We start from the raw sequence: 14,445 nt of genomic DNA, 5'->3' as shown, positions 1-14,445 counted from the left end.
TATTTATGAGACTTTTCTCACTTTTCCGACAGAAAAAATAGATTGCTTCTCTGTAATTATCAAAAGAAATTATATAAATTCAAATTTATGATGTTAAATATAAATGTTTAAATTAAATTATTGTACGTACATTACAAATACATATATCACAGTTGCTCATATTGTAATATTCCATTTTAATTAATATTACATAGATGATAAAATCAATTAATCGATGAAAACTGTTACATACTTTTATTTACACTTTGTAAATACATAATAAAAACGATACGAACAGGATTCGATGATGATAAGGCAAGCTGTTAAAAAATATAAAGATTAGAGAATAAATGCAAATGTCAGATAGTCTTTGACCTAACATTAACTTTTGTAGTACTGATAAGCAAACTCGCGTATCACATTTGATATGCGCAGGCAAAAATATCTAAAAACATGTGCTTTAAAAAAAGCACATCTTAATCGCGTTCTAACGTAGAATGAACTCGTGAGTCATCGAATAGAAATATCTTACTTCGCATAGCGCAGACAAATCGTAATAACGTAAATAAACAAGTCATATCTAAAGAGCTGTATTAATGAAAATAACAGTAGTAACGTAGAATTACATCAAATAAAATACGATCGGTTTTTATTAGATGAACATGGAATTATCTGCGATGATAATTAATATTACTATAATTATCACTTATCCAACGTGTTATCTTACTATTATAATAAGTATTTAAAATCTTGATCAGTTTTGAATATTTATATTTGAATATTTTATTGCGTCAAAGTCAACATTCTGTAATATTCATAATTTAAATATCAACTTGATCTATCGATTTATCTATTCATTATATTTTTTCTTATAAACAAGCTATGTAAGCGTACATTAAATAACAAACATAGAAAGATTCCAATAATGCTTCAAAATAATATGATTTTTTAATTTTAATATATGCAAAAGAATGGAAGAATGCGATAATTGATTTTAACCTATGCAAATCGAAGAGTTGTGCTCTATTTTTAATAAACTTGAAGAAGAGTAATCGCTTTATTATCTTCTATTCTTATCTTATACACTCTATTCTTAATATTATAATTTCAATATTAATCTTAATAATCTTATTAATACTTTTCATTTATATTACAATTTATATTTATATATTATTGATATTTATTTGTATTATTATATTGTATTGTTATATTGTATTATATAATTATTTCATTTATTTATGTTTATATCAAATTAGTATTTTAACATTTCATAGTTTATACATATATGCCAATGTATTATTTTTATTTTTTTTTCTTAAGTAACTGCATTTATATTTATTTATTATGCTTGTTACATTTTTACTTTGGCCATTATATTTCTTGAAAAAGCTTTAACATTCAATGAGTTTTTCAAACTATGCAAATATCCGCAAGACTGGCTGACTTTAAAGGTTCATCGGTGATAAAAGTATATTCAAAATCATAAGTATATTTAAAGAGAGACACGATCTCTTAGAGAGAGTGTACAAGTAAAACTCTAACAAAAAAACATACGTCAAATGCGTGCGATATATCAAAAATTAATATGGAATACATAATATTATCTATTAATTAAAAATAAATTTGAATAAATTAATTATTTATATTGTAATTTATTTATAAATAGTAATCATCAATAAGTTTTATATGTATTATGATTATATATATAAAAAATTAAAAACTAAAATAAATTTAATTTTATAAATGCTTAAATATAATATTTATAAAAGTCATCTTTCTTGTTTTCATCTAATGATAAATAACAGCCAAGAGTATGTTATCTTAAAATCTTTAGGCAAGGAAACGTATGTTATCATGCGAGACTGAAAAGGAATAATATATTTGCGCTCTCTGTGAGAGAACTTCAATACATAAAACGATGAATATAATGGTCGATAATATATTAAAATACAATATGCATTTGGTAGTGTTTTAATTTATGCACAATTAGATATTTGGCCATTTGTTAAATATACAATATTAATAAGACTAAAAATAATTTTATTTTATATTTAATAAGTCTATCTAAAATGTTATTTTATGCAATTTTATATATATTTTTCTATATATAAAATAAATTAAAAAAATAAATCAAGTTTATGGTTGTTTCTCAAAAATATTAGAAAGATAAATATGCAAGACTTCTTTTAAAAAATCAAAAATTTTTAAAATTATAATTCACCATATAATATATCAAGAATAGGTTCATTTTTATATCAATATTATAAATAATCATAAATTTCTTAAACACAATGTTGAAATATTTTGCACACATTGCCCAATGAATGATTACTATAACGATTAGAAATGACAATCTGTCAAATAAAAGAATAATTTTTAAATATTTGGATAAGTAATTGCCTAAGATATATATGCCTGTCAAATTTGATAAAAAATGTCATAGGCGATTTCTCTGTTATGTGAGTGCTTCATAAAATTATGACTATAAACTTGCCATCAGTTTGCACATAGCTCATAGTTAGCCAGAACTTGGTAGGGATCGTATATCATCGATTTTGCACAATTCCTTGTTCCAATGCAGTCACTTCAAGTTTTACCGGCACTATATAATATGATTTTGGAAAACTTGAATAGCTTCCAGACATGCTTTTTCCTCAAAATAAAAAAAAAAAAATTAATTTGTGAAATATTATTTCTATAAATTTGAGGAAAACTATTACATTTTTTTATATCTACTGTAATTATTGTGTATGTGTGTATGTTGACATTCAATATAAAATCAATAAATTTATTTTTATTAATATTGTTAAATTTTTACCTTCTTTAAATTTTTAGCTATACTTAAATTGAATAACAACTATGTCATTGCTTAAGGTAACTTCTGCTGAATTGAATGCAAAAATTCTATTTAGAATTCATATCAGGATATGGGTTTATGGATAAAATTTAAATTTAAATGCAGCTGAAAACACACTGGTCTATTGAATTGCCTTGTGTTCAACATTATGCTAAATGCTTACACGTTTTTGCATGAGCATTTTACATCAAGAAATTTTGTTCTCTTCCTTAGCCATAAAATTTTTCTACCTTTTGTAATTGTTCAGTAATTCATTAGTCGTTTTTATATTTGTACTAAGACTTTAATAAAACAGTTTTGAGAATCGCGTTTTCTTTTCTTCCCAAATGTTTCTTCAAATGCTTTATGTGGATGAAACGTTTCTTAAAAGATGAGAAAGAAAAGACGAGCTCGATTGAAAATTGAAATGGCATGCTTTTTCGTCATGCTTATATTGTCGCGTGCGAGCTATGGATACTCATCGGGCAGGTTCAAGATCACTCGAGATCGAACTTTCTAAAATGGAACATAAGTATCAGTTGCGGCTGTGTATGTTCGTAAACTCTTTTATATTCTGATGATATGTATGAAACGCTGACACTATTAACTGAGGATGATTAATTTTATTAAAGTATTTATAATATGTATATAATACTATTGTATTAATATACTTATTATATTTATAATAAGTATTTATAATAAAATTATATGTTTTTTTCTTAACAAATCATTTTTTTCTCTTCTCTCCTTCTTTCTCTTTCTTTTCTTAAAAATTATATATTATAATTTAAAATGAAAAAATTCTCTTGCTTTTTAGATAATTATTATTTCTTTAATAATTTTTTTTTTAATTTTGTTTATATATATGACCGTTTATAATGTCGTTTATACGTTTAAATAAAATGCAAATGCTACAAATGCTAATGGAATAAAAGATAAATGTAATGTCTTTGTAGCATTAAAATTGCATTCTTTGTTTCTCTCGTGCTCGTATCGTTTTTCAGGCAACGATGGCATATGCATGGCCCGCGCGATTTCGCAGCATTAATTAGAAGCTACGACAGATTGCGTTCGGTGAGCAGAGGCTTACGGCATGAACGGTGACGCAATCGGCCAATTTCGCTCGTGGCAAAAACGTTCAATTAAATGGTTCGTAAATCACTATTGTCACATGTAGGTGCAGATAAAATTTGCAATTTCTAGCGTGTCACTAGTGCGAAGCGAAACTTGCGCAAGCTTATTTGGCGTGAAAGTGCGGGTAAAAGAGGATTAACTGTGTTTTTGCTGTGCTCTGTCCGAGATGCACTCGTTAGAAAACGTCAAGCTATGTAGTATTGTTAATTCGTTTTTCTTGTACTATATAAATATAAATATTCGAACAATTGTGATAAATACAAAGCATGAAATTATATGGCACTGTAGAATAATCGTAAAATCATTACATTTATATTGTATAAAATTTATGTAATTTTAGCTGCGTTATCAATGTTACAATACATCTAACAATTAATTTTTAACTTTGACAAAAAGATATAATTATCAATTATTATTTAGCTTATTGTATATATGATATAAAGAACAATCAATATTTTTTTATAGTTGATTATTTAAATAAATAAATTATTTATATATTATTAGTATAATGTATAAATGTATGTGCGTGTATTCGAAATATATATCTTTATAATTATAGCATTATTTTGCTTGTAAATTTTTTCCTTGTAAATGAAATGATGGATTAAATTCTGATTGACCAAATTAATCCTGGATAATTTATTTGGACTTTCTGTTGCCGATTTGGCTGCCAATTGATTCGATTCGAATGTCGATATCGTAAAACTAAATTAAATTTTCCGATTGCAAATATCGGAATACGTTAAATCAAACAAAAACGCATTAATGTTCGTTAAATACTAATAGTATAATGGCACAATTTAAACAATAATATTTCATGTAATATATATATATATATATATATATATATATATATATATAATTTATTATAAATTATAACATTTTCTACAGAACTAATAATAATTATTGTGATGAGAAATATATACAAAAAGATTTTTTTCTTAAAAATAATTATATTAAAATATAGTATCCATAATTCATAAAATTTTGTTTTATTTAAACGGGGGCGAGGAATTATATAATTTTTATTACACATACGCAGACATTATTTTTTAATCTATATACAAGTTAGAAACAGGAATATTTCGTAAGTGTAATACATCAATTCGCTTAGTATCGCGTGATAACGTTAATATATATTGCACAAAAAGCCTTTCTGATGCTTTATGGTCGTGTGTGATGACGCTCGTGTAATACCTTTCTCAATTATTTTTCGCGCCGACTTTGTCCCTTGAAAGCTACATTTACCTGTAAAAACAGATAATAAATTGCTTTAACCATCTAAGTAAATACTGGTTTTAAAACTAAAATCGTGTAAAGCTAAAGACTGTAAATCTATACTGAGTTATAACGCATTTTTAATGTAAAAAAATTCTTGCAAATTGTTTACAAATGAAAACATAAAGTTATTATTTATTCGGGATTCTATTAGAAACAAATTGAACATAGGTAACAGCAAAAAAAAGAAAATTTTTTAATTATTTTAATTGAATTTAATATATAATATATGTGTATAAAAAATTAATTTATAAATAACACGATATATAAGTTACACAAAGAATAGAGGAAGATTTGATCCAAATCAGAATTCAAAAATTGAGATATTACAAATACATAGCAACAGTAAAAAATGGAAAAAGTGATGCTTTTCAGTCATACATGTACAAAAAGCAATAATATTAGAAATCTACGACCTTATTTTGTCTCGCAGCCATATATTTTGTAACAATTCAAACAAACGGCGAGTTACATGCAATTTCAATTCGCTTGAAAGCCTTCACAGTAAACTCTCTTGTTGATTGCCAGTTTGATTGCGTACAAAGTTCGCAAAACACCTGCCTATAGAAAATTTTCATGTTACAAAATGTATTTCCGTGTAATTATTAACTGTTTAGATCTATCTGTAAGTAATTATAATTTCTAATAACGTGCTTTCTATAAAAAAAAAGGACCAATCCAAGCAGTAAACGAATCGGTCGATCATGATTGATCACTCTGGAGGAACGTAAGTCATTTGAAACTTAAAACTGTCGATTCGCTTGCTATTTAAATTCTACTACTTACTGCTTCTTTGATGTATCATAGCTTTTAATGCGAATCTTTCAGGTTTCTCTGAAGCGCGCATGCAAGTGAAAACATGGGGAAAAAACTTGCGACTACTCTGTATGGATGTATCGAGAGGGCTGCTACTCACTTTTACGATTTAAAGCAAACATTTCGAGAGATGACCGTAATAATTTCCATGGCGCACTCTTAACTCAGTCGACCTTCGATAATGTTTTAGTATCCCTGAGCGCAGCAGCCCTCATAAGCGCGTGAAATACGATCGTCTTAAAGTTTCCGCATGATGAAGGAATGGCCACGGAACTTTGCACCGAGTTTCAAAGAAGCAACATAGTAAAAAAGTAATAAAAATTATACAGGCTTAGTCGCTGAGTTTGTACGTGAACGCAAATTACAAAATGGCATCATTTAAATAAAATTAATGAGATCCATTAAAAAAAGTTTGATAATTCGTTTCATGCTCTGTAACACTTCCAATATAATGCTCTAAAAAAGACAACAGGAAAAGAGCGTTTTCAATTCTTTTAAATGGGAAGCTTTATTATATTTATTATCTTTCTTTCTGTTTTATAGTTTATTTTACATTATTTCTTAAAACAATAAAGAAAATTATTTTTCTTTACTGTTTTCTAAATATATTTGACAAGATATGTGGCGTATTTCAAATGTGTATTTTTTTGCCGTTTATATGATAATAATTCAATTATATTTTCAATTATATTTTCTATGAAATTTTAAACTAAAATTCTAAAACATATATTAAATTCAGTAACATGTTATTCAGTAACTTATTTTTAAGATTGTGTCATTTTGCAATAAGAATTATTTAGATAATCAATTCTTGATTAGTGTAATGTGACGAAAGCAAACACATGTTTCGTTAGAGTAGTGATAGTGACAGAGATTCATCTTGTTTTTCTAATTCGATAGAGAGTAATGTGCAAATGTATGTATACATATATATATATATATATATATATATATATATATATATATATATATAGAGTGTGTATGTGTAGTAGAGAAGAAGAAAGGATTATTGTCTTGCGAGTTTTCCGAAAGAAAGGAATAATCCGCAACTATAAAGCTGGAAGTAAACTTTGCACGAGCGTTGAAATGCAGATAGCTTTCTTGCACGATATATCACTTAAAAAAAAAAGGATATACACTTGATCTCTTTCTTCTGCCTGTTTCTCATTTTCCAGTTTCTGAAGTCTCGCAAACTACATCTCATTTCTTTCGTCTCACCCGATTTGTCTTCAGGTGAAAGCCGAAAGAGAGATAGCGGGAAACGAGTTCCTTTGAGATTACATTCTTCGTACTGTAATTCATTCATCTATGCGTAAAGAACAAACTCTTCAATTGGCCACTTCAATTGCAAGTAATTTTTCTGGAAGGATCTTTAGATGAATTCTGTTCCTTTTTACAAGTGTACTTAAAACAACGTAGCGAACATGGTTTCTTTTTCAGTGAACTTTTGCTTTTCTTTCTAACACATTTGTATAGAGAACAAATTTCTCAATTATTTTATTATAGATTCTTATATTATTAAGAGAATTCAAAACTATTTTAATAAGAAATAAAAAAAGATATATATATATATATAAAATTTAACATATTTTTTTTGTTAACTATAATATATTTAATTAGAAAATTATTTAATTAAAACAATTTTTTGTAAAAAAATTATAACAATTTAAAACTCATCTACAGTATGTCATACTGAAAGAGAAAGATGTCAAATACGTGTTTTACTAGACCAGTCTTATGCTTGCAATGGAAGGGCAAAAAACTAGAAAAAAGATCTCATCAATCCTATATAAGCCTGTTGATCATACACTTGCCACAGTTACTACGATCGATCCTTAACCATTAAAATTTGCAAAAATTATAGTCAATATACCTTTTGATTTCATAAAATAAATAAAAAAAAGTTTATAATAAAACAGAATATATTAAAAAAAAAAAAACGATTATTTATGATGTGCCATACGCGATTCTTGGTGAGTCTCTCATAAATATCGTCTATGTGATCGTGATATTTCTAAACATGAGTGCGTTCTTTCTTCAGAATATCCTCGCTATCATCGTCACAATGATGGTAGCTACAGCGTACAAAAGTGAGAGAGATATTTCTTTTTCCAATGCGGACATTATGTCTCATCGCAAACCTCGTCCGCGAAATTTTTCTTTTGATCAATCGTTTATCGACAAGATGATGGAACAGCAACCTTCGCCTATTAGAGCAATAAGAGATAAAACTATCAATCAGCAACAAGCTTTTCTGCCTTCGAAAGATCACATTACATATGCTCCTGAGTTTTCAATTTTTCATCATCAACCGTCTAAACAAAATTCCTTTACGGTAACGTCTTTTAAAGATAAACCGTTGTTCAGAGACGCAATATTAAAAAATCAGAAATTGCGAAGAGAAAGAGAGGTTCTCAGAGACAATTCTTTTATCGTACAAGCGATTACATCGGAGGAGAGACAAGCGCCAATATATAAAAGCCAAATACCGTTTAAGGAACAATTGTTTTCGATTGAGAAGCCACTGAAAAATTCACATTATGGACAGTTACCTTCAAGTAAACAAATATTGTCTCAGAAGCAACCGATTTTTGTCAAATTTCCTTCCATATCCGATTCGATCAAGTTCAATCAAGATGAATCCTACAATAAACTGATTGATTTGTATGGACGGCATAAGGATATGCAAACATTGTCGAATAAAGCAGGATTTTCAATGTACACTAAATACGGTAAATTTAAGTATGTTAAACACACACACACATATATATATATACAATTTCAATATTTTTAAATAACAATAGATCAGCAGTTTTAATGACGAACAAACAGTTCAATTTTTTTTTTAATTTTTAAATTAATTTGTGTGAGTTGTTTTACACACGAAAAATTTAATATTGAATTTGTTAACAATGACAATAAAATTTGAAACAATTTGTTAATATTGTGATTGTTAATTAAAACATTAAACAAGCTTGTTAAGCTTGTTAATTAAACAAGCCTTCGGTATTTTAAACTAATTGTATCACAATTATTTTTTGCAATAAAGTTTAGTTTTCACAAATTAGTTATATTACGCATTTTTGATATGATATCTAGTTGATACATATATACGTTCGCGCAAGTTCAAAAATTCGGAATTACACTCTTCTCTCTAGAAATCAAATTGTTTTTTCCAGTATCAACATTATGTTATTTTATCATTATATTAAGATCTGCATTTATAATACATTATTTATTCAAACAGGAAAGATGCTGATAATAATATATCATATATATATGCTACAGATGATCACGCATTTGAATTATCTTCGCCAATGTCTCCATTTTCCAAACATCTTTCTCCCTTAAATATCGACATGACTCCGCCGTTGCCATCAGCATACATTCATGGACCTGATTTGCCCATATCTTCTATTCCTTCAAATATTTACGAAATTTATTCGTCAGAAGCTGTCAAGATGAAACTCCGTTCAGCGTTGATGTCGGAATCGACTACATCATTACCAGGCAACAACTGTAATGCGGTAAGTAAATGACAGCTGATACTTCGGTTATATAATTAAAATTTAATCTTGCCTACATTGAATTTAATTCCCAGTAGAAAGCAAAACGTATTTTGTGGCAATTTTAACATATATAATTTTACCAGTAATTACTATTCGTAAATGAAAGCCGTCACAAACTTGTCTGCTCTTTATCAAGTTTTCCCCGCTACATGCACTTATTTACATTAATATAAAATAAACAAAATTTTTAGATATTACATTATAAAATGTCATAATTTATATTTACGTTTATTAATAATTAATTTATACTTACGTTAATTGGGTTAAAATGTTAATATGCGTTTTATTATAATATAATAATTGCGTATAAATTTATATTATAGTTCTTTAGCACAATTTTATGCATAATTTTGCATTTCGCTTATTATTAAATCCGATGTCAACAATATTCTTACTTATTTTTTATTACATAAAACTTGAAGAGTTTTTACTTATAATTTTATATTAATAATTATATAATATATTATTATAATATACAATTAAATATTAAAAAATACATTACATAGAAAGCACAAAAAGAAGACGAATGTATCAAAAAAATATATTTTATTTTTATTAACAACGGATCAATTAATAAAAGTTTGTTATTGCTTTTAGCCAATCAACAGCTTCTCAACAACCGTTCCATCAATCTCAGTTAGCGCAAACCAATCCTCTGCAGGTCATATCTTAACGAGTTTAACTACGAGGACCAATTCGCCTGTCATGGATACAATATCAATTCCATCGATTGTTGAAAAGTACGTAATATAAATTGAATTAATTAAAATGTTTTAAGCGTATAGATTTTTAATATAATTAATTTTATTATTGTTATAATTTTTAGTTTTAAGTATATAAAAATTTGTAAATTTAAAATAATAATAAGAGAATTCTTAAACTTCTAATCATGAGATATTTTTCAAATTTATACTTATTTTTTATTAGCTTTTATTTTTCAGTAATGATTTGTAGAATTGTAAAATTTTTATAATTGTAAAAAAAAGCATATCAGCATACTAATATTTATATACATACATATATTGTTAGTATTGTAAATAATTTATAAAATAATATTCTAATTACTCCGTATATTTAAATCTGATTTGTTTGATTTAGCGGACCAATTCAGTTTCACGCCACTAATCATGGAGCTCTCGTGACATCTTCTCTTCCTACCCAAAGTGAATTAAAGAGCAATGTTCACTTGTTTATGAACATGCCGAAAAACAGTTTCAATGAGCACTATGTTAAATTTCTGTTTCCGGAAATGCTGAAGGACGACATTAAAACCAGCACCCAAAACTCTATGTTAAATTATATTGTTTCTGAAGAGCACAAGAGCGGGTTGAAGGGTATTCAGAACTCCTTTGCGGACTATGCGTTGCCGGAGGGATTTAAACACGGATGGCCTTTACAACAATTCTCACAAGCAGAAACGTCATTCACTCCACTATCCCTGAATGAAAAGACAAACTTTGTTCTATCAAACATATCTGCCATACCTATTTCGATTAATTCTTGGCCAATGGAGACAATGGCAAACGGTGACTTTAACACAATATTACCACTGAAGTCCATAATAGCAACTAACACGACAAATAATCATTTGCCATTAAGTATGATTGAAGCTCATTATAATATATTAGGTCATGACAAAGATTTATTGATGTCCAAGTAAATTCAATTTTTTGCCAATTTTTTTTTTTTTTGCCTCTTCTCATTCAACTCGTGTTAATTATTACTATAATATATTTAGCAATAATTCCATTAATTTTTATGAGTTTATTATATTTATATAATAAAACAATATGATTATTTTTTAAATCCCTATATGGTTTAGATTTTATTTATAACTTCAACAATGACGGCTCTATATTTTATTGCAGGCCTAAGTTTATCTTCAGACTTTATGACGAGCATACCAAACAGTCCGACTTCAAGTATATCCAATAGTATATCTGGAAGCATAACTGGTGGCATATCAACAGGCATACCTAGTGGAATGATGGCGGACATGCCTGCGAGCATACCAACTTTGAATCTTGGGCAAAGTTTACACCGTGTGGAACAATTACGACAAACTCAAGAGACAAGAAATCCCTGGTATCCCACAGGTATCTTAGTTATACGCTAAGTAAGTCTTACCTCTCTTTTTGATTCTGGACGTAATGTTGTAACATAACATTTTTAACGTTATACAAGTTTCTTCAAAGATACATACATTCGGCGAGAGTGCTTCGAGAATTGTGGCAAGAATTTAATAAAATAACGAAATATAATTTATTTCGTATATACTTAAATTTTGGCAAGAATTTATCTGTAAAATTCTTCAAATCTCTTTATGAAATTTATTACATTTAAATTAAAAATTTTGCATGATAATAGCTCAAAATGAAATTAAACTTTAACTTAATTTTTTAATAATTAGATTAATACTTAAGCGATCTTTTATATCTCTTTTATTTTATGTTTATAATAAATTCTGAGAAAAAAACTGAAGAAAATCTGAAAAGAAAAATCTGAAATTTAGAATTATATTAAGTAATATTTATATGCATTTTTTGTTGTTCTTTTTCTCGCAATCTTTAATATAAATCTTTCTAACAATCGGTATATGATTAGTTAGCAAGATCGCTTAAGGATACATTTGTTCAACAACTCTTTTGCATAGTCGACAGATGCAATTAATGTACTTTGCAGGTTTGCAGCTGCAACTAGGCGGCTTTGGCGGGATAAATTACACGTTACATACGGGTAATCCGACCACAAGGCCGATGGAGCTTGGAATCACGAAAGCAGGCTTAACTTCACCGAAATTACTACAACCACACGTTTCTGCATTTGCAAAAGTGAGTTCTCAAAACATAATTGCGAGTTTCACGATACGATACTCATGTCGCTCGAGAATCTTTATAATAACGTAATAATGTAAGTAATATTACTTTGATCGCGTTTTTAATATTTTTATTTGTCTGTCGGTTCCAAGCATTTATTTTTTGTTGCTTTTCTTCTTTCTTTTCTTATAATTAGCCTATGTTTTTAAAACATCTTTGTACATACTATCACTTTCTTTATTACTTTAATATTTTATTCTGCTTTATTAGATATTTCTTTTTATCTGGCGCTATGTTGACTTACATTTTCATATTGACCTATATTTTCAAGCAAATATATTAAGGAAACTGCAATAATTTGAATAAACATATTTCAACGTTATTCGAGGTAAAGAAGCTGCTTTTCGAAATGCGAGCGGAAGACTCGGTATTAAAAGAAATTTATCATATCGCTTCAGAGTTTGTTATTAAATTTAATGCATTTATATTTCCGCATTTTACTTTATGCAGCTCGCTAAATTTATTATTTCTTTTAATCTCTCGATTAAATTAATTCAAATTTATTTATATATATAATACATTATATTAACAATAGAAAAAAATAAATATTATAAAAAGGTTATAATATTTCTAGTTTTTTCTAATTACAATAAAAAAATTCATTGATCATATAAGCATGCAACTAAAAAATTGATTAATTAAATATTTATCATTACGTATATCTTAAAGTGGAAATTTCAATATTCTCTCTATATATAGTAGATTTCTAATTACCATTTCGAAGTACGTCTATTCGCTTCAACAAATGCCATCGAACGTTGGAAGTTCGTTGGCAGAAGCTTATGAATATGGAACACGTATTCACGAGATATTAATTAGTAAACTAATTTTGTTAATCATACACATGCCTGACAATTCTGTTAGTTCATCCGCATACGTAAACTCCGGCTGTTTGGTCAAACGGCAAAATCAATTTATTGCAATGTTAAATTAGAACGAGCCAAATCTTGCATAAATTTTCTGTCGAATATTGAATTAATATAAAACTGAATTGTTCAATAAAAAAAGTTAAAAATTTTTTTTTTTACTTTTAAATATCCAATTATTGTTGCTGTGTTAAATATATACGGAAGGAACAGAAAAAAAAGTATATAATATGAAATATTTTATTATAAAAAATTTATTCATAAATATTTTAATTGTTTACACGATTGCCATAAAAATAAAAACGATTGCTCGATGTATAATATAAATAATTATTATAAAAATTTTTAGTTCATAATAAAACAGAGATTAAATTTATATACATGCACAGTTATTGTTAATGCTAAAAAAATATGTAGCAAGGTATGAATATTTAAATATTTAAATACTGCACACATTTTTGTAGCTGCTATGAAAAATGTATTCTTTTTAAAAATAAAAATTTCTCAATTGCGCAAGAGTACAAATAAAATGTTTCGCGTACTTTTCGTTCAGATATAATGTCGCTCGTAAATCCTTCAAAAATTTACCGTACGACTGTTACCATTCTGCATGCCGAGTACCAGGTGCTGATATCTCTTTTGCAAAGCTATAAGATAAAAAGAACGAAGTAGAAAACAAGTAAAATGTTTCGTTTGTAGTCGCACTTCAGTTTCTTATTTTACATTAATTACACTGAAGAAATCTCGATCTGAAAGAGAGGAAGATGCATGTAGCACAAATCGTTCTTTATTTTGCAGCGGCACTAATTATTTTTGCATTTAATAAATATAATTAATTGTGACAGATTGTATGTGTGTGTATATATTTTCGTCATGATTAATTATAATTACTAAATGCAAAAATAATTACTGTCGCTGCAAAACAAGCAATAACATATATATAAAGATAATAAAAGATTCAGCATCGGACAAATTGTGTTTCTTATCGAATGTGTAATTATGCACCATCTATCTTCATAAACTGTTCTAAGAAAGGCTTAAAGATAAAATTAATTAAACTAATTATGTAAAACAAATGTTAAAGATATTTA

At 27.2% G+C, this 14,445-nt stretch overlaps 1 protein-coding gene across 1 annotated transcript; it reads left to right on the top strand.

The window, feature by feature from the left end:
* The first annotated feature begins 8,063 nt into the window (after nt 1–8,063).
* LOC126853583 (uncharacterized) lies at nt 8,064–11,728 on the top strand. Its single transcript, XM_050599431.1, has 5 exons — nt 8,064–8,775; nt 9,332–9,570; nt 10,210–10,352; nt 10,711–11,210; nt 11,481–11,728. The coding sequence occupies exons 1-5, from the start codon at nt 8,064–8,066 to the stop codon at nt 11,726–11,728; spliced, it is 1,842 nt and encodes a 613-aa protein (XP_050455388.1).
* Nucleotides 11,729–14,445: the final 2,717 nt, after the last annotated feature.

Source organism: Cataglyphis hispanica, chromosome 12 (assembly GCF_021464435.1).
Source record: "Cataglyphis hispanica isolate Lineage 1 chromosome 12, ULB_Chis1_1.0, whole genome shotgun sequence".
Taxonomy (NCBI): Eukaryota; Metazoa; Arthropoda; class Insecta; order Hymenoptera; family Formicidae; genus Cataglyphis; species Cataglyphis hispanica.
This window is presented reverse-complemented; position numbering and strand designations above follow the sequence as displayed.

What these genes read in the sequence shown, in the direction of transcription:
- LOC126853583 (XM_050599431.1), top strand. Translation starts at nt 8,064, where the DNA reads ATGAGTGCGTTCTTTCTTCAGAATATCCTCGCTATCATCGTCACAATG. An exon ending in CAGGCAACAACTGTAATGCG is followed by an intron (nt 9,571 to 10,209) that starts GTAAGTAAATGA and finishes TATTGCTTTTAG; the next exon opens with CCAATCAACAGCTTCTCAAC. An exon ending in AAATAATCATTTGCCATTAA is followed by an intron (nt 11,211 to 11,480) that starts GTATGATTGAAG and finishes ATTTTATTGCAG; the next exon opens with GCCTAAGTTTATCTTCAGAC.